The sequence below is a fragment of the Bacillus rossius genome, chromosome 1 (genome assembly GCF_032445375.1).
Source record: "Bacillus rossius redtenbacheri isolate Brsri chromosome 1, Brsri_v3, whole genome shotgun sequence".
In the NCBI taxonomy this organism is placed as follows: Eukaryota; Metazoa; Arthropoda; class Insecta; order Phasmatodea; family Bacillidae; genus Bacillus; species Bacillus rossius.
Window position 1 is genome coordinate 162,372,640 of NC_086330.1, and position 25,883 is coordinate 162,398,522.

Below are 25,883 nucleotides of genomic sequence, written 5' to 3' on the forward strand. Positions count from 1 at the left end.
CAAACCTTACTTTCCATGCGACAGATTTTGTAAAATTTCGATTACAGCCAAAGTTGCTATTTGTTGCGAAAATAAAAATGCTGTAACTTCATTCAGTTCATAGGTGTCAAAGTTGCACGGTTTTTTTATTGGGAAAATTACTGATGATCAGATGAAAACCAAAAATAACAAAGGCGAAAAACAGCACCTCTATACAGTGTTAACTTATAGTTTATCAACTATTTTGAATTTCATTGCATATTAGATTTAAAGAAAGTTAAATTAAAAATGAACCTCGGTTTTTATTGTTCGCTCAACTCACCATTCAAGGCATAGTATATATCATTTAATGTCTGCATGCTATTGCTCCACATTTATAATAGTATTCATAAGTGAAATTAAATGTACTCTACAATTATTATGTACAGTTCAATTTGGTTGTTCATAATACGGGAAAATCTAATTACCTAGGTAGGTACTTGCTGATTTTGAATCGATTTTTTGTTTCTCGAATGTCTAAATAAACCCGAAGTTTAAACTTTCATTAAAAAATTTATAGTTGAACGAGTATTGGAGAATACATTTTTTTTAACAGGAAACTTGTTATCCGTTTTTTGTGCCTGTATTTCGTTCTTCGTATAACTTGTTCCTGGTCGTGAACCTAGCTGAATTTCTTCGTGCTCCTCAGTCAAACATTTTTCTGCATTCTGCCAAATATCCTCTGTTACTGTAAGATTTTCTGATATTTTTTTGCACTTCCTGTGCAGAGAAATATTATTTTTCACGTAACAAACCTATAATTACCATATATTACAAATTACATTTTTATTCAGACGTAGACGTACACACTAACCTTTGCTTTTGATATGCAATAAAAACAGTTGCTTTTCGTTTTCTTCGGTGTGCACTCAAATTCAATTGGCCCCATTTCCCCTTCCTTTTATCAGATTTCTGTTTCATAGTCGTTCTTCTACTTACATTCAAGGAACACCAATGCGAACTACTTGTATAACAGCAAGCATTTCAAAATTACTATTTTTTCGAGCTAAACCATAACCATTAGTCGGACACATCACGTCAATGGAATACATTCGCTCTAGCATAGGCAGACAGAAGCCTTGAGCACTGAAGATACCGGGGGTTTCCCGGAAAGCCATGCGCTACCCCCTTCCACCCTTCCCCCTGCCAGGCTCACAAACTCACTTCCCCTACAGCGGCTTCAGGCTTCCCCCACCAACCTTCTCCCGCACAGGCAGCACAAAGCAGGCCCTAGCAGCACGAAAAATGTCCATCTGCGATTAAGAATTTCTAAACTATTGTCGCGGTAACCATATACTTTTAATATACCATTTTATTCGCAATAATGCGAACTTTAGTCCTATAGTTTTACTTTTGTAAAAATACTAATAAGTTACTCGTAAGTTGAAGTTATTGTTTCTTACTTTTATTATTTTTTATATATTTTAAAAAGAACATATACACAATTTTAAAACTGTAGGTGGAATTTTATAAGTATCTTCTTGTGGCATAAAATTATTGAACTCTGTGTCTTGCATGGTTTACGAAAAAAGCTTTAGAAAAAAAAGATATGTTCTTCGAGTTATTATGGGGCGTAGATACAGCCCTTAAAGAATGATTGTAAAACACACCAGAAAGTAAAAATATGCTATTTGGAGTTTTTACTTAATATATTTTTTTTTTTTTTTTACAGAAAAGTGGCTCTCCTTTATAATTACCTAAGCTGCGCGATGGAATAAGCCTCACACACATGATATTTAGACCATAACCAAAAATTTTTGATTAGAATAAGCCTCACACCAAACTTATATATTGACCTTAGAACTCTATTTCAACTTTATTTTAATTTATTATTCCGGACTTACATAGGCATTAAGTTATAAAATGCCTTAAGGGGATTGGTGCAGGACAAAAAACAGTCATTCGTCAGAATTTGTTGGAAATGAGCTTAAGTGTTTCATAAATGCTTGTTTATTACTACTGTAAGGCCAGCCAGCACGTATATAAGCTAGCGGGTTAGATTTAGCAAGTTAGTGGCGAGTGAGCTTCTGTGAGGGGAGGTTGTCGAAGGTTGCAGCTCTGAGGCCTGCCATCTAGCGGGATTCTTTCGAAGGTCTTCCACAATATCGCCTTTCTCTCTCTCTCCCTCTCTCTCCAACACGGACGGAAAGCGAACCGCGATAACCAGCTCTTATCTTCGCTTCCCATCTCGCCCTATCCTTCATTCTCGGATCAGGTAGCCGCCCTTCCCCGTGTAGACTTTCGTGTTACTCCAGATTTTTGTACTCTGGTAGAGTTGACTGTGCTTAATAACATACCGAAAGTTTACCGCTGTAGACCTTGTGCGTTATAACCGAAAATTTGCATTTAAGTCCTAGGTGACAGCAAATTAAATATATTAAAATGCTACCCATTTATACAGTTTTTAATTTTGACTGTCCGTAAACTTACCAAAATAATCCAGAAACTGTAATTCACCCATTAATGTAAGAAAAAATTCAATTTTTAATATTTAAGATTAATTCACGACATATTTTTTTAATCTTTGCCACCCAGATAAAAATACGATTTACACCGATTTGAAGAGCCCAATGCGATAAAATGTCTAAATAAATGTTTATATTTATACTTTTAGCTTTAAGATAGTATATTTATGAAGAGTCTAGCATAATTAGCTGCCTCATTAAAGCTGCCCGAGCGTTGCAGTGTACTGCGGCCGTACTGATCTTTCACGGCCGGCGTGCTTTGAAACACGCTGCGTACTGCGACACTCAATAAACTTTGTCTTATTTAAGGATTACTTAAAATATATTTAAAGCATATGATAGGGTGTATTCATTTTACATCTATTGAGATATACATATTCTTTTTTCTTATATGAATGATTTTTGAGACAATAAAATTAACAATAGCTAAACAATTTCTGCTTGGAACTTGTAAATAAAAATTCTAGAGGACCTCTAGTTTCATATATGTGTGTTCGTATTTGTTACAAAAATTTTATTATTAAAAATTATTTTAATACCAAAAAATATAATTATTTTTTATTTCTAATACATTATATTATTTTCGATCAGAACTATGCAAAATTTTAATGTAGCCTATATTATAAAAAATATATATTTAATTGTATACAATTAGTTTACTACATAACAATTGAAGAAAACGATACACCATAAATTTACTTATTGAGTTTTGTCACTTTTATAACATAATTCGTATGATAATATTATTTTTTCCAGAAAATAAATAAAACATAAGTTGTGTTGTAAAATGTATTGATAGAATTACATATTTAGTATTTTTTTCTAAGTTAATTTATTGGAGTGCTGCGCCTAGCTAACTTCGTTAAATTGCTAGTGGCAAAGAGCGGTGGTGGATGTTTTTGCAAGAGTTTGACCGTATTTTATGACCCTAGCTGTGAGAGGGTGTTCGTCCCAGAAATCTTAACGGTCAAGGAAAAAAGCCTTTCTCTGTAGTCACGTACGGGTCTGCTACTCGCGCAATATCGTCAGTTTATCACAACTTTCTAGGAAGTTCTATTGTTGTGATTTATTTATAATTTAGAAATTAAAGAGTCGATCATACTAACATTTTTACCTAAGCAAATCGCATCCTGGAAGATTTTTATCTACGTTTGCAGAAAAAATCACTTGTAGTTAGGAAACGTTTATTCTTTCAGAGTAAAATTCAGTCTGGAATTACCATACATTAAAAACCTTAGTTTTCTGGAGCAAAAAACGTCCCAGCACAAGCGACTTTAACACTGCTGCACACACACTACGCAGCTTGAAATACATCAGTGGTCAGACTATTGTACCAGACACTCAAAATATACACATTTAAACCTTGGGAAAAAAAAGCAGACAATATTTATGAAGTAATTTTGACGCTACGCTCAACATATTTATGTAACATGTAGTGAAATTTCTATAAAAAAAAATATTTTTTTTCTTACCTTTTATGATTAAAATTACCAATTTAATAATAGGACGTTTCAACTTTGAGGTGTTTATCACAATTACCATGTAAGACATCATTTTATATTACTTTGGTACCATAATGAGAACCGACTTAAAAAAGTATTAAAGTTATTACATTTACGAAACATTTTTGTGGATCATTGTAGAAATTATCATTAAGGACTCAACTTCTCATTATTGGTGTGATCACAAGGTTTCATCGGTAAACTTATGACGTGTTACTAAGAAATGTTCATTCTACTAGTGTACAAAATTTTTGCTTTGGGATAATTTTCCATGTATTAAATTTTTTTGTTTCTTAACAGCGAAATTCGTCCCAACCCGAGCCTACTTCCACAAACTCGCAGTAGTATACACTACGCGGTTCGGATCGCTTTAGTGGTCAGACTAATTGTATGAGACACTTAAAAAATATACCAATTTAAAGATGAATAAATATGCAACAACGTTTACTTCAAGCGATTTCCACGTTGGGCTCTTTAAGTTTATGTAAGATGTATTTATATTTCCTTAAAATTGAATGAAACTGAATTCGTTAACTTTAATGATTTAAATGGTCTATTTTATAGAAACATGTTTAAACTTTGTGCTTTTTATCACTATCCTCAGATAGGGCAATGTTTCTAGATTATTTTGGGTTCCATACTGACTGTCTACTCCATAAACTGCATTTGCAATATCCATTATTGTGGATCGTTGCAAAAAATTGTCATTTTGGATTTAACTGCTCGTTTTTGGTGTGACGCACAAGGTTTGCGTGTTACTAAGAAATGTTCATTCTACCACTGTACAAATTTTCGGCTTTGGAATAATTTTCCATGTATTAAAAACCTTTGTTTCTTCACAGCGAAATTCGTCCCGACCCGAGCCTACTTTGGCAACCACGCAGTAGTATACACTACGCGGCTCGGATCGCTTTAGTGGTCAGACACATTGTACCAGGCTCTCAACAAATAAACTAATTTAAAATTTAAGAACTAAATCGTGATCGTAAAATGGCCGCCATGGTGATTTGCGATTTATGGAGAAATAACAGCAGTTAAAATCTTATGTAGTTTCCAAGAGACATTATTACATCACCAATCATCTAAAGTAACAGGTTTACAAAATTTCAACATATTCAGTAACTAGTCAATTTTTTCATATGTGTTAGTATTAACAATCTGGACCATATCTAGTCGGTGAGGTCTGTATTGTTACAGACTATCTGCATTCTGGTATTTGGATTTTGAAGCTACTTAATGATTCTCTTTCAATGTCTATTAAAATATACCTAATGCTAATTGCAGGAATATTTCTACTCGATTTCAAAATTATAATTCCTGAACATTTGTAGCGGACACATTTCAATGTAACACATACCGTAAACCGGGGTAAATTTGGGACACTTTTTCCAGTTTTTTACTACTCCTGTTAGCTGACATTAATATAGATTGATGAAGCTATGATATTATAAGTATTTAACCTTCCTCTTACAAAATATTGTCATAATTTTATTCTAGGACCAAAAATATTCTAATAAACAGCCTACATTGTTGTCCCAATCTTACCCCATTAATTGGGGTAAGATTGGGACAATACACTTTTTCGCTTACCTATAAACACTAGTAAAAATAATTTTGTCCCAATGTTACACTTAAGTTTCTTATTTCAGACATGAAGCTTGGTATTGAAATCATATTACAAAAGGTTTTAGCACATTAAATTGTAAATTAAAGTAATATTTACAAAATAATTAGTAAAAATAAGCGTAACAAATAGTTTACAATATATTCTTATATCATATTAGGAAAGTTCTTTGACTTTAAAAATTTCCAGTCGGCTTATTTGTACAGGTTGGTAATTTTTTGGACTATTTCATCCTTTGAATAGAAAACTTTGTCGGGCTTTGCTGGCCATTTACAGTTTAAGGCAGACTTCTTAATAGCTGATACAAGTATATCATCATTTTTAAATTCGACAATACGCCCCGGGTACAGTTCGTCTTCGTACCTCACCAAAATGTAGTCTCTCACCGCCAGGTTCTCAAGAAAACTTTAAGGTTGTAGGCTTGGCATTAATGGAGCACATTGCTCTTCCAAGTCACTGAAAGTTACGCTGTCTTCAGAGTCTCTTAGCGAAAACTTAGCATAACCATCATCACTGCTGCTCTCAGTGCTGCTCTCTCTTCTTCGTTTTTTCTGGTGTGGTACATGCAGTAGTGCTTCCGCACATTTGGAAGTAGATGGTTGGGGATCAGGTGCAGATTGGTGATGTTCAGATGGTGGTAACGAAACAGCTTTAAGTTCTTCTGCTGAAACACTTTTTCCTGGAAGAACATTCAGCTTCTTCTTTCTCAGGATTTTGCGGACTTTGGTAGTTTCTTCCTGTTTTTTGTAATTTTTTCTAGGAAGCTCTTCCAGACAAGGGAAGAAATAGATGAATCTAGGCTCCCTGAAGGCAATCTTTTTAGAACCACCTGTCTGTCAATAGGATAAATTCCTGACTTGCGGAATCCGGAAATCATGTTTTCTGGACCTGTAACCAAGCCATCGAAGAGGTTTTTCAAAAGTGTTGGAAATTGATCCTTCGGTACAGATGTACACCGACTTCCAGCTGCAGTTTTCTTCCAATTTTTTAGTACCTTTCGCCAGGCAACTTTCATTTGTCGAAAGTAAGCCACGTCCAGTGGCTGTAGGAGGTGGGGTAGCATTTGGAGGAAGTGCTATGAATTTTATGTTGTTTGTTTCACACAGCCTTATAACCTCCATATTGATGTGGGAGCTACGATTATCACCGATGATAGCTTTTGGTCCTTCCTGGTGGACCATTAAAGATGTAAACCAGTCTTCAAAAGCATGCCCATCAAACCAACCAGATTTAGTTATATTGTATCGAGTACCCGAGGGTCTGTTTTCAGTCCAAGTTGTCCAAATCTTCTCCGCCTTATAGTTTACATAAGGTGGTGCTACATCCCCTGCTGCATTTCCACAAACAATTATAGATGTGCACGCTTTAGACAAATTATTTATCCTCTCAGGCAGGGGCGCAACAACAGGGGGAGGCAAGGGTATTTGCCCCCCCCCCCCCCCCTTCTGAAACCTTGAAGTGGGGGCAAACGGGGGCAAAGAAAGTGCTGTGTAATCAATTTTTAGATAATAAAACTGCTTAAATAGTACAATTTTCCACCTTGAAATACAAATTTTCCCGGGGGATCGATGATTCTTTATAAAAAGTTATATTGCCCCCTCCTTTGGAAATTTAATTGTTGCACCCCTGCTCTCAGGGTACTTAATTCCCCTCTTCGTGATGATTTTTCTGGTTCCAGAATTGTCTACAAAGATTTGTTTCGTCGTAATTCCAAATATTCACTTTTGGAATTCCTATCAGCTCCTTTTACAAATTATCAAAAAACTTATTCACAACCTTTTCTTCTGTTGCTGCTCTAGAGTAAGAAATTTTTTTGCTGTTCTCTGAGTTAATATTGCTTTGTGCCGTCGCATGAACCCTTCCGCCCAATCATTTCCTGGTAAATTGTTTTAAAATCGTAGCTCCTTTCTTCCACAGCGGTCCAGGTAGGACTTGACAACACATCGAAGGTCAAACATATCCACAGGAAATCCATAGTTAGACACGGCTACAATGTGACTTACAAATTGCAACTACTCTTCATTTGTGAAAACAGGAGCTCGGTCGACAGCTTTAAATTGGTTTTCCTGGTTTTTTAGGTGCAAAGTGTTTTTTGGAATACCATATTTTGTTGAAGCTTTGCGAATCGACAATGTTTTGTTCCGTACAGCTTGCAAGGCTTCATTCAAGTTTTCCTCTGTGTAATTTTTATATGGCCGTGTACCAAGAACATGTTTGGGATTTATTGGCATGGTTGGTCGCTTTATTCTGAAAAATATGAAGAAAAAATGCAGTAAAACATATCACGCCAACTTTTGGGCAACTTTGGGACAGTCCCAAAGTTACCCCACCAAGTGATGAAAATTTACTATTTTGAGGTTATAAAATAAAATGCAAGTATCAAAAACATTAGCATCACATTAAATGGATGTCAAGGCTTGTACTTCTTCAAATAAATACCTGTCTTTCGTGAAGTATTTGCCGTTTTTAAAGTGCGTACAAAAGTTTACACAAAAACAAAAATATATACAACATGTGGTTGAAACCAAATCCACTGCCTCTATCCCACCAGTGCAACTACAGCTTCAAATAAATGCCATGAGATAGTAGCACATACCAGCGAATATAGAAGCGGTGATTGCGTACCACTTCTAAATACATGGCCTTGACAGGAAATCCTAAAGCCAGAAATTACTCACTGTCCCAAATTTACACCCCCAGTCCCAAAGTTACCCCGGTTTACGGTACTGATTTTCGAGTTGTGTTGAGGTTTCACATGCCACTTCGTGTACTCCTGCTCTGGTAACAATTACTCATCACAACCGGTGCTGTCTGTACGAGCGTCTTCACAAGTTATCCTGAAATATGTTCTTAAATATTAATTCAAGTGAATTCTTAAAATCCTAAACACCTTATCTTAAGTGTCGTAAATGAATAGTTATATTTTGTAAATCCATAATAATATAGGAGCCAACATGGCGCGAAGCGATGGACGCGATACGAATAATATTTTTTTTACCAACCACTACATCAGTAAATATTTGTGGTTTCCATTCGCTATGAATTCAAGCATGTAACATTTGTACTGCTTCTTCAATTCGGCCACAGTTAAATGGGAGGCTCTGAATCACTGAAAACTCCTCAACAAAATCAACGATGAATCACAGGCATTACAACAAACAGTTGTCACAAGTCAAGTAGCCAATGAGCAGGTGACATTTTTCGAGTCCGTAGAGGATTGTTGAGACTATCGTACAGGTCACTGGCAACGCGCCCTTACGCGCATGGTTAATACCCGCATGAGTAGAGTGTAAAGGCGTAAGCATGAGACACATCTAGGTCCTCATCTAACCGCGCACACTTAGATTTAACTCAGGATAGGGTGAAAAATGTTTACTAATTTTGCAGTCCTAACAGTCACCAACGAAACGCCAGCAAAATAAATAAATAAGGCCACGAATATTGTTCGTGAATGAAGGCGAAGCTGATACTTTGGAAACGTTACCAGCAGATATTAAATAATGTTTAACTATTATTTACGTAGCTTACTTCTTAAAACTGCATTCATGTAAACTGATTTTGTGTGAGACAATGTTGAGTGTTTTCTGCTACACTTATTTTTCTGAAAAAAAGTCTGTTGTGGCTTAATAAACTTGTTAACATTGATGCCTGTCATAAAAAAAATTCAAACGTAATTATACGGATACATGTTGAGTATAGTTTATGAATGGTTCACGCATTGCTAAAAAAAAAGCATGATTACAATTTTACACATCTTTTTGTTGTCGCATCGCGTCCATCGCGTTGTACATACGCAACTCTGAAAAATAAATGTATGTTAAAAAAGCTATAATAAAATAATCTCTTATCTTTCTTTATTCTTTTTTCTAAGCGCTCTAATGGCTTTCGATAGTTTTGTTCTTTTGTGTACTCTGCTTGGTGGAGGCTTCTTCGGCATTTTATTCCTGAATAAATCTCACGTTTACAACAAAAAACATCTAGCTAAATCACTGTGCTAAATAATAACAGAGAATAACCATTCAATTATACGCCGAGCTAGACCAAACACGTTCTCTTAACTACTGAAAATAAATACGTTGACCTTCATATCAGTTTCGCGCGAAATCCCGTCTCCCCTTCGTAAACAGGAGACAGCTGTGGCTGGGTGGGAACGAGAGAAAACACTGGCTGCAAACAGTTGGGGAAACTGTCGCAAGGTGTCACTACTGTCCAGCGCGCTCCATAATTTCTCGTATCCGAGCTTGCACGCTGCTCAAACTTCTACAGCTACATTTTTACTTTAGGTCCGACTGCAATAAGCTAAAGACTAAAATAAAGTCAATCATTCAGCCGACAGATATGTTGGCGTTTGAATTACAAATGAAAACGCGAATGTTATTAAATTCGCAAATGAATATCACGCAATTTCGTAGCAGCTCATTTATTATTATTCAAATTGTAAATACGTTAAATTAATAATGATTACAGATAAAATAATGGTCACAGTCATATCTCCCGTGTCTGAAAATGTATCTGCGAAAGTTTTACCACTGAATTCTTTATAGTTTATTAATAAAGCTTGAATTTAAAAAATTCCCGAAAATCAGCAATAACTTAATTAAAATAAAAATTAAAAAAATAAATTTTACACCAGAATGGTTCAAATCTTCTCTAGCAGCTGAATCATTAACAAATATATTGTTTTTTGTAATACGATGCTGGTGCACCAATCCCCTTAAAGGTTTTCTTAAAAAATAATATAGCATTTTCGGTACGTTGTAAACGTCTACAAGTTATTTTTTTCAGCACTATATTCTTCCCACAAGAATAATATTAAATGATTTAATAATTATATTAAAATTCTTAAAGTAAATTGTAAATAATTGTATCTACAGATATTAGGCAATAAAGGCAATAAATATTTTATTTATGGATTAACTGTGAATGATATCTTTACCCTTAAGTGAGTAAAAATGGTCATGAATGAAAGATAAGTTCCCTGCCGACCAAGGATGTTTTGTTTACTGCAGTAAAGTGACATTAAATTTTTTGCCACAATCTTAATTTTTCCCTCCAGACACGTATAGGTCAATTTTCTTCCCATAGCATGATTTCCCATTTCCTCATCATTTTTGGTCATTTTTGTGGTTTTCAGCCGGCATAAATAATCGCAACCACAAACCTTCGGTAATCACTGTGAGTTTTTCACAAAAATATGCACTTTCAAACCACATGCAAGATGTCTGTAGTCCATTAAGATTACTAAGATTAACCAACATTGGAGCTTGAAAGAACTTGGGATAGGCAGCATTGTCAAGTTTTGAATAAGACACGCACTATGCACACACGTCTTTAAGAAATATTCAGTGTGGATTATTCGGGAAATACAGTAATATGCAAAAACAATTTTGAAAATGATATAGCTAACTCACATTTTTATAACGAATGGCCATTGAACAAATTATTACAATGCAGAATCAAGGTTATCTCAAAATATTCCTTGGCCCATAAAATAAATCGATGACTTTTCCAGGTGTTCCCTGACTTGTTTCAAAATCCCTGCCTTTTCCAATTTTCCCCGGTCTTTGGCCACCCTGAAATGGTACCTAATGTAAACATACATACATACATACATACATATGTATAAAACATGGCATTAGGAATTAAACAATATGCAGTGATGTAATTGAAGTCACATTTTTACCTTACCATCGCCATATTGTCTGATGATATTTAGTAAGTATGAATTAAAATCACCGTTCCTGAACACAATCACTTCCCTAAAATTCAGTCATTTAACATTGTTTTCACATTGAAAACATTACACTTTAGCCAATATTTTGGGGGTTCAACCAACATGGCATAAGACAGGCATTAACTTCACCTGGTTACCACATAATCATGCATATGCTGGCCACCCCTTGTATTTAAATACTTGTTGAAACTTGTGTATTAGATGTTACCAATACCATTTGTACAACTCACCAATAAAGAAGTTCACCTGCATTTGATATAACCGAGGGTTATCGAACCACCAGATGAAGACCATCCACAGGCACAGCCAAGGAATGCCATGGCAGGTAATCTAAACACAAAAGGCATTCATGCTGAAATTCAATACAGAAACCACCATCTACAGAACACTGCATTTCAAATATTACAAAAATGAGTTTGTGAGTGTAATCTGAAACAATTAAATTATTTTATATGTCCTTCAAATTATATTTCATGCTTAGATATGTTTAAAATCTATAAATTTTTTCATTAATTTACAGCTGGATTTGCTTCGTGTCGAAGGTGAAGATATCACCAACATTTCGGTTGATGTTACAGTTGCCATCATCAGGGAACAGTTACCTACTGCTAAAGTTATCTACTGGCTTTAGTACAATCTATATTAGAATATGCTTAGGTTATCTGGAACAACCACAATAAAAATTATAATGACCAACTTGAAAACATACAAAACATATTTTTAATATTATTGAACAAAAAATATTCTAAAACCAAATTTAGTGTCTCTTGTAGAATGTAGAAAACATTTAGATTCTCTTTGTGTTCATACCTGCTACAATTATAAACTCAACTGGAAATATTTCTAGAAAAAACGATCTCTGAGACCTCAATTTAATAGTGGTCTAAATGATATCAATAATAGATTAATATCTAATATTAACAATCTTGATAAAATTATGCTTTTTTTTTTGTTAAATTAGTCAATTTATTACTAAAAAAACATGTAGTACCATTATTAACAATTCTATAAACAAACATACTTTATCCTCCCTTACATAGATACATAATTATTTTTGACATGAGTTATAATTTTTAGTTTTATATAATTTTTAATTTCACATGTAGCCCTAGCATATTTGCATTTATGTGTGTTCGTCTGGTCTTGTTCTTGTAGTATCTTGTTTTGTCTTGTAGTAAATGTCCTGTCTGGAGTGGTCACTGCAAGCTTGTGATTGGTGCCTGCTTGTGGTACGGGGCCTGCCTGCGGGTGGAGCTTTCCTTGCATGTAGTGCCTGCATACTGGGCTTTTCCTGCAGGTAGTGCCTGCCTCTGGGCTTTTCCTGCATGTGGTGCCTGCATGTGGTGCCTGCATGCTGGGCTTTTCCTGCAGGTGGTGCCTGCATACTGGGCTTTTCCTGCAGGTGGTGCCTGCATACTGGGCTTTTCCTGCATGTGGTGCCTGCATACTGGGCTTTTCCTGCAGGTGGTGCCTGCATGCTGGGCTTTTCCTGCAGGTGGTGCCTGCATGCTGGGCTTTTCCTGCAGGTGGTGCCTGCATGCTGGGCTTTTCCTGCATGTGGTGCCTGCATGCTGGGCTTTTCCTGCATGTGGTGCCTGCATACTGGGCTTTTCCTGCATGTGGTGCCTGCATGCTGGGCTTTACCTGCATGTGGTGCCTGCATGCTGGGCTTTTCCTGCAGGTGGTGCCTGCATGCTGGGCTTTTCCCGCAGGTGGTGCCTGTATGCTGGACTTTTCCTGCATGTGGTGCCTGCATGCTGGGCTTTTCCTGCAGGTGGTACCTGCCTCTGGGCGGTGCGTGTGTGCCTGCTTTGTCATTTGTGTAATTGTTTCTATTATTCTATAGTTTCTTGATTGTTTTATGTCATGCCCACCTCAAAAGTGACACAACTGTTGGTGGGCATGCCACAAATTTATAAATAAATAATTTTATAAAATCACTAAATCTTGCATGACCATGGTTGTTTTACTGTAATATATCTTAAAATATAGTTAATACAATTAATATTTCTCAGGGATAAGATACATACTTGAAAATAGTTTTATTCGAAAGAATTTTATGTTGCTCTGTCATATAGAGGTTTAAAGCAAAGGGACCTCCAATTGGAATTTCTAACCATTTGGGTACCAATTTGGTGCTCACAAATCTGAGTCTCATATTGGTGCTAGAATCAAACCCATACATATCCCCACTTCTTTAGTGATCACTACAAAGAGGACACTACTTCAAAATAACCCGTCGTGGTTTCATTTGCAGGAATATAATTCTGAAGTTCTAATTCTTTTTTACTGCAATATACTTACAAATGTACTTCTATTGATCCAGGAGAGGAGGGGGGGGGGGATAGATTATTTTTAGTAGAGTTTGTCTGCAGAGTATCAATATAAGATTGTAGTGTCCACTGTAACAGTCTCTAGGCAATTAAAAGATATTTTTCGCTACACAATTACTGCTGTTACCACTGGCCACGTCTCCCCACCTGCTGATCTATGAAAACATAAAAATTTGAGGCTTATGATTAGGGTGAGAGGATGGAAGAGAAAATTTAGAAAGTGGTGTCTGGCTGTCCTTGCTCACTGGTTTAGACCCATTGATTTGGGCTAATTTGATATATTGCCTGACTCTTAAGAAATAAACCGGTTTTTAAAGTCTTCCACACAGGTGAATTTCTTATTCAAAATTGAAATCAAATAGCCCAACTGGCCAAATGGCTTGAAACTAAAGAGTTAGGGCAACCTTACAACCTCATTAGAATTTTTCCTTCAACCCTCTCTCCCCAGTTATAAACCCCAAATTTTTATGCTATCTCACATCAGCAGATGCCCAATGTGGACAGTGCTAAGAGCATAACTAGAATATTGGAAAGAGGAAAAAAACTGAAAGGATTTTTTGTTTTTCAAATTTTATACCCATCAATTTGCCCAACTTGATCTGTATCACATTATGATTTTAGGTAAACCAAGGAATAGAAATAAACTAAGTTTGGAAGATAAATATAAAATTATTTATTTATTTATTTCATTTAGCCTTTGATTATGGTAGGTATAACAAGGCTATGAAACAAGTCATTTGTACATGAATCAGTGTAATATTTACAGTTTACATATAGCCTACAAAAGCATACACACTAAATTCAAAGTGAGATGTTGAGAAACTGAAACACGTAAACATTTTCAAAAAAAAAATATGTACATACCTTTAGCAGATAACAAATTTAAGATTTTTTTACATATAGTTTGAACAGATTAAAAATATTATTTTTAGTACATCAATACCTCACTTAGCATGAGTTATGCATTCCTAAAAATGTTCCTGTTATTCAAAATTGCATATTCAGCAGCATTAGTCTCCATTAGAGGAAGGTTAATTGTATTAATGTGTTTCAAAATGTGTAGGGAAATATTCTTTACGTAATATCAATGCATAGAATAATACTCAATGATAAATACATAACACCATTAATTCGCATACATATCACCACTTAGTTCACACCTATCCTGTAAGGCCGTGATTTTTTTTTATTACATTATTTTTTGACGTGACAACGTCTAATAAATCGATGAACGCTAGCTGCACGCACAAAAAATTGTCCCACTACGGATGTGTCCTGTTTACGCATGCGTGGCATCTCTCTGGTATGTTGCGGACGGTACAGAGAACTCGGCCGGCACGTGGCGGCGTACTGCTCAGGTTTCACCCCGCCATGCTGCAGGGATAGGCAGGTCGCGCCGGTTGGATCACGCCTGCGCATGTTGCCATACACGGCTTGGGGCAGACGACAACATAGCGGGGTTCGAGGTTATTGTTGTGCACCGCGCCACGGGAGTATATTCGCATGGAAATGGCGTTCTTACAAGTATGTATTATTTTAATTACTAGTGTAAATCAGTATATTTAAACAGTGTTGTATGAGTATTGTTTTAGCTGTGTAACTAAATATTTATTGCTAATATGATACTTTTCACACTTTAGTTTGAGTTTGACATTGGTAATAATTTGTCATGAGTTATTATTTCATCAAATAAATTACACACCGTATTATAGTTATGAGCCCACGAGCTTGTAAATACTTCGAGTCCAACAGAGAATATGCTAGTTAAAAGAAATTCAAACAAATATTGTGCGTGGAATGTTATTAATTTATAACATCTGAAACAAATGTTACTAATATGGCCTCGTGGCTGTGCGATTAGCAATGCTGACTACCAATCGATAGGTTGACAGATCAAATCCTGGCAGCTGAAATTTTTTTTTGTACTTGTAAAAATAATTACGGTGCGCACGATACTTCAAAAGTAATACAGTAGAACTTGGATAATTCGAACCTCAAGGGACCAGTCAAAAACTTCGAATTATCCAAAAATTCGAATTAAGGAAGTTCGTAATATAAATAGGGCCAAAACAATAAAAAATCATATTTTCTATTAAAACTCTTTATTGGTTGACATTTTTTGAATAAATACATCGATTAATGCCTAAACGATACATACATATTAAAATGACCTTAAAACTATTGAACTGAAACATAAAAACAACCTATTGTTTTTGAAAAAAGATGATATTTTGGCCTGTTTTCTCGAATTAAGGCTCTCGGCCATTACAAAAGATTCTAACTTATTCAAAGAGATGAAGTATGAATCACTTACATTAATTCGGCTCTCAAAAAAACGTCTAAGTTCTTTTATGTGATTCATGGCGTCAGCTGCACTCGGCACCGGTTCTTCTTCTACTCCAGCGATCTCTTCTTCCGAACCTTCCCCGTCATCGTCTTGCTTCTCACTGCCGAGCACCTCTGCGATGATTTCGGTGTCAGCGACGTCACCGCACACCGCAACATCTTCATCGACATTGAGAAAGTCTTCGTACGAGATGGTCGGGTCGGCTCCCACATTCTCCCAGCCGTCGACTGCTGCTGGAATGGCTTCCGCTTCAGTGGCTTCCACAGTTTCGTCCTCGGTTTTAACAAAACCTGCCTTTTTAAAACAGTTTTTGATTGTTTCTGGCTTCACTCTGTCCCACGCTTGCTTACACATTCTGGAAGCTTGCAGAATATCGAGCTTTATTTTCAGGGCGTTTCCATCTCCGGACAGTATGTTTTCTACCAGCAAGGTTCTGTAGAAATGTTTCAAATTTTTTATAATCCCTTGGTCCATTGGCTGGACAACAGATGTCATATTGGCTGGGAAAAAAACCACTTTAACACATTTCAACACTGGTATGGTGTTATGCGCAGTACAGTTGTCGATGAAGAGGACCACCTGACGCTTTTCTTTAATAAACTTCTTGTCCAACTTTATTAGCCACTTTGAAAACAGGTCGCCTGTCATCCAAGCGTTTGAGCTGTTAACGTAATCCACCGGTTTCGACTTGACATTCTTAAAACAACGGGAATTAGCCGATTTTCCAATCATCAACAAGGGCAGCTTTTCTGAGCCGTCCATGTTTGCTCCGACTAAAAGCGTCACTCTTTCTTTGCTTAGTTTTCCACCATGACATTTTTCGCTTTTAAATGCCAATGTTTTGTCCGGTGTGCATTTAAAAAAAAGGCCAGTCTCATCAACATTGAAAATATTGTTTGGGTCTCTATCTTGGATCATCTCTTCTAAATCTCGCTTCCACTGGCCGGCTTCTTGCTGGTTCACTGCCCCACTTTCGCCACAGACTGCTTTGAACGTAATTTTATTACGTTCTTTGAAACCATCCAGCCATCCAGTGCTAGCTTTGAAATTTTGTTTGCCCAATTCTTTAGCGAATTGCTCGGCCTTTACCCTTATTAGGGGACCACTCAACGGAATTTTTTTGTCTCTGGCTTGCTTGAACCACTTAAGAACACAATTGTCGACGTCTGGGTTATCTGGTTCTCGTAGTCGTTTTCGGTCTTTATCAAATTCCTCTGCACTGCTGAGAATTTTATCTCTATTCTTCAAGAAAGTGGATAGAGTGTTGGGTGGAATCCCAAAGTCCTTCGCGATTTCCAATTTCTTTTTTACGCCTTTGTCCACTTCCCTAATCGCCGCTACTTTTTCAGCTAGAGTCAAAGTTTTATAAGCACGGGATTTTGTAGACGAGGTCGACGCCATGGTTGCTACTCTCACAGTTCACTCACTAAACGTCACTGTACGTAAAAACTACACGTAATCACACATCAAAAGACAATTTTAAATAAGCTACAGTACACTGTATGTTACAAAACAGACGATACACAGAACGATGCACAGTTGTACAGTACGGAGTGGAGAGGGGTGAGTGTGGGGAGGGGTGACCTTGGAGACACTACTGCTGCGTGTTGTTGCTACGCGCAGGCGGTCGGCACTCGGCACAAGTGTGCGGGAGGGGAAGGGTGAGTCATCACACTACAAGCTACCGCGCATTTGGTCAAACGCTTAACTTTTGCCGAGTATTGTTTGTAAAACGTATTTCCCGATATATTTACAATTTTTTGAGCCGTAGTTTATAATTTATTCACTAAATTAGACGCACCAAAAATTCGAATTATCCAAAATAAAATTCGAATTATCCACGATTTTTAGCATTGTTTAGATACAAAATGCTAGGGACCAAGAGGAAAATTCGAATTAAAGAAGATTTCGAATTAAAGAAGTTCGAATTATCCAGGTTCCACTGTAAATATAATCGAATTAATGAATGCAAATAAAAGTAAGTTTATTAATTAAATTGTAGATTTCATTTCACTCCTTCTTTGTATCCATACAAAATAGTGATAATTCAATAAAAAATGATTCAATTTTATTCATAAAAGTATGCAGAGGTAGATTTCATCATACAAAAGATAGAAAAATTTAAAAAAAATTTCTTCCTCAAAGAATATAATATTTTTAATGCCTAAATGGTTTGGTTGCAAAAACCTATTACGGCCCAGTCTTAGGCCGAATATGATATTTCATTTTCTTCTGGATCAGTAATTTCATCAATGTTTTGTTATGACGTTGGTACGTTAAACTATCGTCCGTAAACCGACTTTACTGACAACCAATTTTTTAACAACCTTTTCAATGTGAAAAATCTATTCATTTCTGTTCTGGTATCTAATGTCAAATATATTCCTGCTAGTACAACCAACAACATCAGACTTGACTTATATAAACATTTGATAGAGTCCTTATTTACGACATGTACGATTGTGTGCACAGATAACTTGCTTAAAACTGTAGAGTTTCATCCATGAAAGTGTGAGTTTAACCCAAACAAATGAGAAGTAGCTGCATAAGTAAACTATGTCTCCGATTAAGTGATACCAGCAAAACACACAGAAAACTGTCAAACTCATCAGTGATTGAAAGTATTAGTCACGTTATCAGTAATTGGGTGCCATTACAGACCCTTGAAAATATTTAATATGAACAAAATTACTTTACACAGAAGTAAATGAAGTTTCACATTATTTGTTCAGTAAACAACTCAGCTTTATGATTTTCTGTCTCAATCTACACATAACTTAACATTATTGAACGCAAAATAAAATTTAGTTATAAAATACTTATTTCAAAATATGGGATTATGTACTAGTTAAAATAGCTAACATTCACATGCTATACTATTGTATTACTGCAACTGATGAGACAGTTACCAATACAAGAGTTTTGAAATCTTTACATTAAATATCAGTTAAGAGTCTAAAAAATCATCTACTTCAAACACTTAAATATCAACATTTAAAAAATTAAACTTATTAGTAAAGTTGATAAAGACGTTATTTAGTAATAATGTTACAAGAAAAGTTACCTCTGGTGCTCTATGAGGAATTAAAACAGAAGTTAAAATGATACTTCAATTTAATGTTAACTAATGAACTTATATCACTCCTCAAAATCATATACAACACATTATAATCCTACTGACATTGTTCGGGGCTGCGCCCTTTTGAGCCCGATGTGCCACCACCTCCCCCCTTACACGCTGCAAGCCCCCTCCTTCCACCACCACCCTCTACGACCGCCCGCCGGTGTGTGTGTGTATGTGTGTGTGTGTGCGTCTGTCGGCCCGTGCCCACCGATGTGACGTCAGTGCTCCGCTCCCGAAAGTTGCCGAGCGAGGACGAACGGGCTGTGAGTCGCGAGCGCTGCTAGAGGAAGGAGCTTCATGCACCTGTTGTCATTCTCGGAGGTTTTCAGTGATACAGGGGGAAACGGGCTTCGCCACATACGAACTACGTCACGGCCCTGAGAACAGAGTAGCCGGGTCCATATGCCCAATATACATGTGGTGGCGCCCTAGGATTCGACAAACTCTTCAACCCCCATTGCGGTAGCACTACACAAATAGCAATATAACAAAATGTACTTTATTTACATACGACATTTACAATCGAAGTTCATAGTATTTCCTACATTAGGAAACGATAGTTTTCGTCTACCTTTGATGACAGTGATATGGGTCCTTCTCCACACCACTACGGTGATGGTACTGGAATCCGCCGAAGTTTCGAAACAGAGTATGATGACTCTCGGAGTGCTGAAATCCTTCTATAGCAGTGGTAGACCACTCCGGCTCGGAAACTCTGTTTTGAGGTTGTCCACTATTCACCGTGTCCACTATTCACCGAAGTAACACTGTCCTCCAACTGTTCAATAGTCATTGTCAGTAGTTAAATCTTATAGCAAATCCGTAACAGCTGGGTTTCGATGAGGTCCATGTTAATCTTGATAATTAAAATATCAAACGAAACCAGTAAAGTCATATGTTTGTGCAAATATAGTTCATGTAACTGGTTTCCACTTCCAATGCAGTTAATGGTGAACACTCACCATGGTTCTGATTAACGTCAGTTAAAATAGTTCACTTATTGTGACTCGAAGTTAATTTCCCCACATATATTCTTGCACATACACAAAATAAATATATATTCCAGAAACACACAATGCTTAGTTATAATTTCTGTCATTTCATAGACAGCCTCTTAGTAGTCAGGGGTGCCCACAAGGGGGGGGTACCGACGCAAACTGCGTCATTAAAATTTCAGGGGGGGGGGATGGTTAAAAGACGAGAAAAATGTATATATTATTTACATAATTATAGCTTATAATGTGAAAATACATTTCTGGTGCTTTGATAATTGAAAGGGATCTTGTAAATCAAATTGGCAACCCCGCACTTTCCTCAACAAAAGCAGTTTAGTATCTGTCGGTTCAGGATGGAAATATTACCTGATATGACCAAAATTATTATTAGAAAATCAGTTTTAATTAATGCAAAATGTGATAAAATATAATACTAAAAAAGTATAATATTATAAAATCATTGAGTAAATCATTGAGAAAATGGCATAAAAAATTTCGGGGGGGGGGGGGGGCCATCATTAGGTTAGGGGGGGGGGGGTGAGTCATAGTGTTTGGAAGGGGGGGGGGGGGGGCACCTCTGTAGTAGTTCAATTGAATGTATTAATAGTGAAGCTCATTCCAAGAGAAAATATTTCAGCTTATGTCAAATGATAAAGCAAGACCTGTTCTAAATGACAATATTTCAGTCCATCATCTTTTTTTCAAGCTAATAAATTACGTACTAACATAACAATGCTCATACAGGAATACATTACACTACCAAGAATTATCATTTTGCAAAGACAAAATGGCTTATGAGTAAAGTCATTAAATCCTATGGTTATAGTTTAAAAAATATAAATTTATAATTTTTTTGTGTAGATATTTCTCCATAAAACTAAAATCTGACCAACATAACTATGGTCTTCATGACATTCTGCTCACCGTAATAATTTTAGTTTTGTCTTAAATACTTGAACACGATACATTACACTCTCACTTTGAAGCCATGATTCCAATATGATTTCAACCGCAGGTGCTTGCACACATACAGTTACCGGCAGATGAATGGGCAGATGTGTTTGTGCGTGCATGTTCCCTGCCACTGACTAGACTGAAGTTCATCACGGCCCAGTGTGTAGCCAGGCGACAAAGGTACCGCCTGGCAACATACGTGCGGACATAAAAATATTTGGTCCTTTACACCCAATAGCCGCAACTGAACTTGCCATAGCTGATGTTTGTACAACAGCGATAGCATAATCAGACTTGCGCACATATCTCTTCCCCTCGTATAGTAATGGTATGCCACTGTATCTGATGTTTACAGAGTTGATGCAGACTACGTGGCATCATGCCCGACTTTTTTTTTGCCTGTGGAAATTTCGTGCCAACTGAAATTTACAGACGTGCTATTTGAGACTGGGGCAGTAAAATTACATTGTGATAAATTAATTTGCACAATTTGAAGACATGCTAAGTCAGGGATTGGTGTGTAGGTACACACATCTATTACAAATTTCTGCTAGTTTAAAACTAACAGAATTTAAATATGTAGAATGAATTAAAAACAAGTATATTATTACACTGTACTTATATGCTAGGGAAATGAGCAGGACTTAATATTTTGATATTGCCCCTGTACACAAAGTAAACTACACAAAGTAAACCTAAAATATTCCCTTACCATCTTTACTATGTACCAATAATATTATTGATTTATTTTGACTAGTACAAATGACCAGCCATTTTAAATAATTATTAAAAACATAGACATATTGGTTTATTTTTCAAACTACAAACTTAGATGAAATAAGACACATCTACTGAAAATATAATTACCCTGGTCATAATAATAATAATAATAAAAATAACCCACACCCATAATATAATGTCATTTAAAGAAGGCATTTGAAAATAAAGCTCTAGCAGGTCTATTAGTAAAAACTTGTACTACATACCAAAATAAATATTGGTTTTACACAACACACACTCACCTCCAAGATTTTGTAATGAACCCGTAAAGAATGGAGTGGAAGGAAATTATTAGATAAGTTGCAGAACTTTTCAGTCAAATATGCATCAGCATTTAACAGCTGCTGTAATGGTACAGGAATATTGCGTCTACTTCTCATGTTCTGTAAACAAAGTGAATATCAGAGTAGGTTAAAACACTGATACAAAACATAGGGCCTATCTTTTAGAAATCTATAATCTATAATAGTGACTAAACACAAAAACATTTTCAAAATGATTTTTAAAGGATCAATACATATATTTTATGTTTCCCTGAGGTGAATTTTCAAAATTCTTTTTGATGGTTTAGTAATTTAAAGTATTTTACCTCTTACAAGCCAGTTACGAGGGTTATTTTTTTTTCAACCTCCGATCGGCTGTAATAAAAAAACGGGAATGAATTGGGAAATTATTTTAATGTCAAAAGAAACGTACATCTTTACTCTATTTTTCCACATAATCACCGTGCAGATTGAGGCATTTGTCGTACCGATGCACCAGCTTTCCAATACCCTCTGCATAAAATGATGCCTCCTGCCTATTCAGCCACGTTTTAACAGTGCTCTGCAGTTCATCATTGGTGTTGAAGCATCGTCCTCCAAGCCACTTTTTCAACGTGGGGAAAAGGTGATAGTCACTTGGTACCAAATCCGGACTGTAAGGAGGGTGATCAAACACAACTGAGGTGTGAGTTGGCCGCTCCACATGGTTGGTGGAAGGGGGTAAACACTACAAGACGTGTCGATTCGTGTACGAGCGATTAGGGTATCGATTAATGGGCATGCCATGGAGAAATGAAACTGTAATCACACTGCAGGGCACTGTCAAAACGTGGCTGAATAGGCAGGAGGCATCATTTTATGCAGAGGGTATTGGAAAGCTGGTGCCTCAATCTGCACGGTGATTATGTGGAAAAATAGAGTAAAGATGTACGTTTCTTTTGACATTAAAATAATTTCCCAATTCATTCCCTTTTTTTATTACAGCAGATCGGAGGTTGAAAAAAAAAACCTCGTATTAGAGTTTAGGCTAGCTGTAGCCCTTAGTGATTAACCTATAGTGTCTAGGTACAGTGATATTCACCCATTATGCTACTTTTCAAGCTATAAACATTGAAAATATTATGAATTTAAAAGACTACTTTTTTGTGTTCACAAATTTTCAATAATCAACTAATTAGGCCTATGCAATTTTCAAGACAACAGAACATTTTTGCAGTGTCCCACAAATCAGATGTGATTAGTAGATGGCCTGTACTTCATCCACTTGAGGCTAGGTGAATAGATTCCCTGTGGTTTACCCATTAGATTCTAGCCTAGTGATTCACCCGTTAGACTAGGTTAGCAGTGGTTCCCCGAGGTTCACTCACCAAGGGGAAAGATAAGTCAGGTGTTACACATAGAGATGAGCTTACACATTCATAACCATAATGAAAAGACTATTAAGCTAATTTAGTTATTATAAGTAGAAAGAGCATTGTAATAGGCCTACTGTTTCAAAAATTATCAGGAATTAAAATGTCAAAAAGGTTTTAGAATGCTTTAGAAAATCATTTCATTGTTTTCCTTTGAGGCACTGTGATACAAGAAGTTTTTAACCTGTAGGTAATATGTTTTTATTTTCAGTTGAATTTTTTATGTTAACATACCTGCACTCTGTACATGCAGAAATTTGGGTCAATTCTCCCAACATCTGTGGACATTTCCAAATAGTTCCAAAAGCATTTTTATTCGAATTTGAGATGTTTTAGAATTCATACAATAATCATTTCTATTTCATACCTATTTAAATTATTTAAAGGATTTGCTACATCATTTTTACTAAACTTCTCAAATATTCTGAATCTTTAAATGTAAAGCAAGACTTCCATGTTTATATGTTGAATAATGTTACAAAGTCACGACATTGTTTCTGAAAGTAGAATATGTAATGGTACCTACAATTTAAAGGTGCATCACATATTTCCCCAACAAATTTTAATGTGTGCACGAGTCTCATGCTCACTATTCATTATTCCGGAAAGTCAGATTTTGTGTTTTGTTTAAAATAATATTTGAGTGAATCTTATGTGGAGGTTAAGTTTCTTTGTTATGAGGAGGTTACCGCAAGAGGTTAGAATTTTCCACGAAGGCTAATTTTTCCCACAGTGGCAAAGCTTTACGACAGTGGCAAAGTTTTAAAAGATCTAAATGAAAATAACGGTGATTATACAGCAAGGGCCAAGACAGTTTTCCACCATATTTAGGCAAAATTAGGATGTAAAAAAAATAGGTTGGAAAACAGTCTTGGCCTCAGCTGTAACGTACTGACATTAAACATCACTGTATTTTAGAAAACAGCCTCAGCTATGCTGTACCCCTGGATCTCTGGAGAATCAAAGGATCAAGTTGCAGCTAGTATCAAGTAAACAGTACGACGGTGACAACAAACAGTCCAATCTCTAGTGGAAAACAATCAGGTTACGCTAAAATAGCACAAAATTAATTTACGTCACTGTAGAAAGCATAGGCGATTAAACTAATATCTCGTTGAAAACAGTCTTGGCTACGGTAACAAAATATACAGCACAATATGGTGATAGCTGTATTCTGGCTACGGTACCTCATAAAACCTATGAACTGTAATTTCTCAGAAACCATTAAGAATTTTGATATACTATTTTCAGGGTAAATAGAGGAACATCTGTAGTTTAAAAAAATAAACTATAATTTTATTATGGAAAATCCACTTTATTAGAAATTTACTCTATCTGTGATTTCATTTATATGTCTACAATTTAAATATTCAAATGTTTATGATTCTTAAAAAAAAAGGTCTGCAGGGTAAGTTCTAGAACGCGATACCGGCAATTGAAGAATCTTAATACGGCGAGGAGGGGGGAGGTAGGGGAATTTAATATTATCATAGGAGTAGGCGAATGAGAGAAAATAATTTAGGTTTTTTTTCATAAGTTGGAATCAGTGTAGTTCATGTATTGGTATCAATGTAAGAGAGGAAAGTGATGTTTGATTGTTTTCGAAGTTTGTGAGAGAAATAGAACAGCAGGCAACAAACTATTGAAAATTGTTTAAAAACAATGGTAAATTTAAATTGAAAAAGAAATGTTATTAAGGTAAGTTAAATACAAGCAAAGATGTATGTAGTCTCATGTGTATGCATTGGTGTGGATGAAATGTAAATAATTTAATGTGTATAACGTAATGTAAATAGTGTGTTATTGAAAATTGAAAATCGTAAGCAAGACAATTGGAAAGGGTGAGGGGGCGGGGGGTTAGGAGGAGATCAAGATGGCAATAGTAATACTATTTGGTGATACTGATACTCAAATTGTTAAATATGTGAAAAATTTTCACTTGGTATTGTTAAGTAGAGTAAATTTCAACCCGTATATTCTATTTGGTGATACCAGTAATGAAAAGTTTAAATGTGTATAAAAAGCAGAAACATTTTTCTTAGTATTGTAAAGTAGAGTCGAGTCCCACCCGGTGTATTCTATTTGGTGATACCGGTATTTAAATGTGTGAAAAATATATAAAAATCTTTTCTTGGTATCGTGCAACAGAGAACAGTCCCACCCGAGCCGATCAATTTCACGATACCCGTATTTAGTTGGTAAAAAATCCTCAATTTCAAGGAAATGTGTTATTAGTATCGTAATATAGAAATGAGCCAGTATGAGTGGGAAGAGGGGGAGGGAGAGAGATTATATTCCAGTTAACGATACCGGAAAACATACAATGATCCCC

General features: G+C 36.0%; 1 protein-coding gene across 5 annotated transcripts in view; it reads right to left on the reverse strand.

The window, feature by feature from the left end:
- The window catches only part of LOC134546368 (polyisoprenoid diphosphate/phosphate phosphohydrolase PLPP6), a 51,489-nt gene that overhangs the window by 18,043 nt on the left and 7,563 nt on the right, over positions 1 to 25,883 (reverse strand). For all 5 annotated transcript variants that reach the window (XM_063389165.1, XM_063359409.1, XM_063359410.1 and 2 more), the window contains exons 2-3: positions 22,119 to 22,259; positions 11,574 to 11,673 (exon numbers count right to left, since the gene is read on the reverse strand). In XM_063389165.1, coding sequence (XP_063245235.1) covers positions 11,574 to 11,673; positions 22,119 to 22,256 — 238 coding nt within the window. In that variant the 5' untranslated portion in view covers positions 22,257 to 22,259. The remainder of the gene's footprint in view (positions 1 to 11,573; positions 11,674 to 22,118; positions 22,260 to 25,883) is intronic.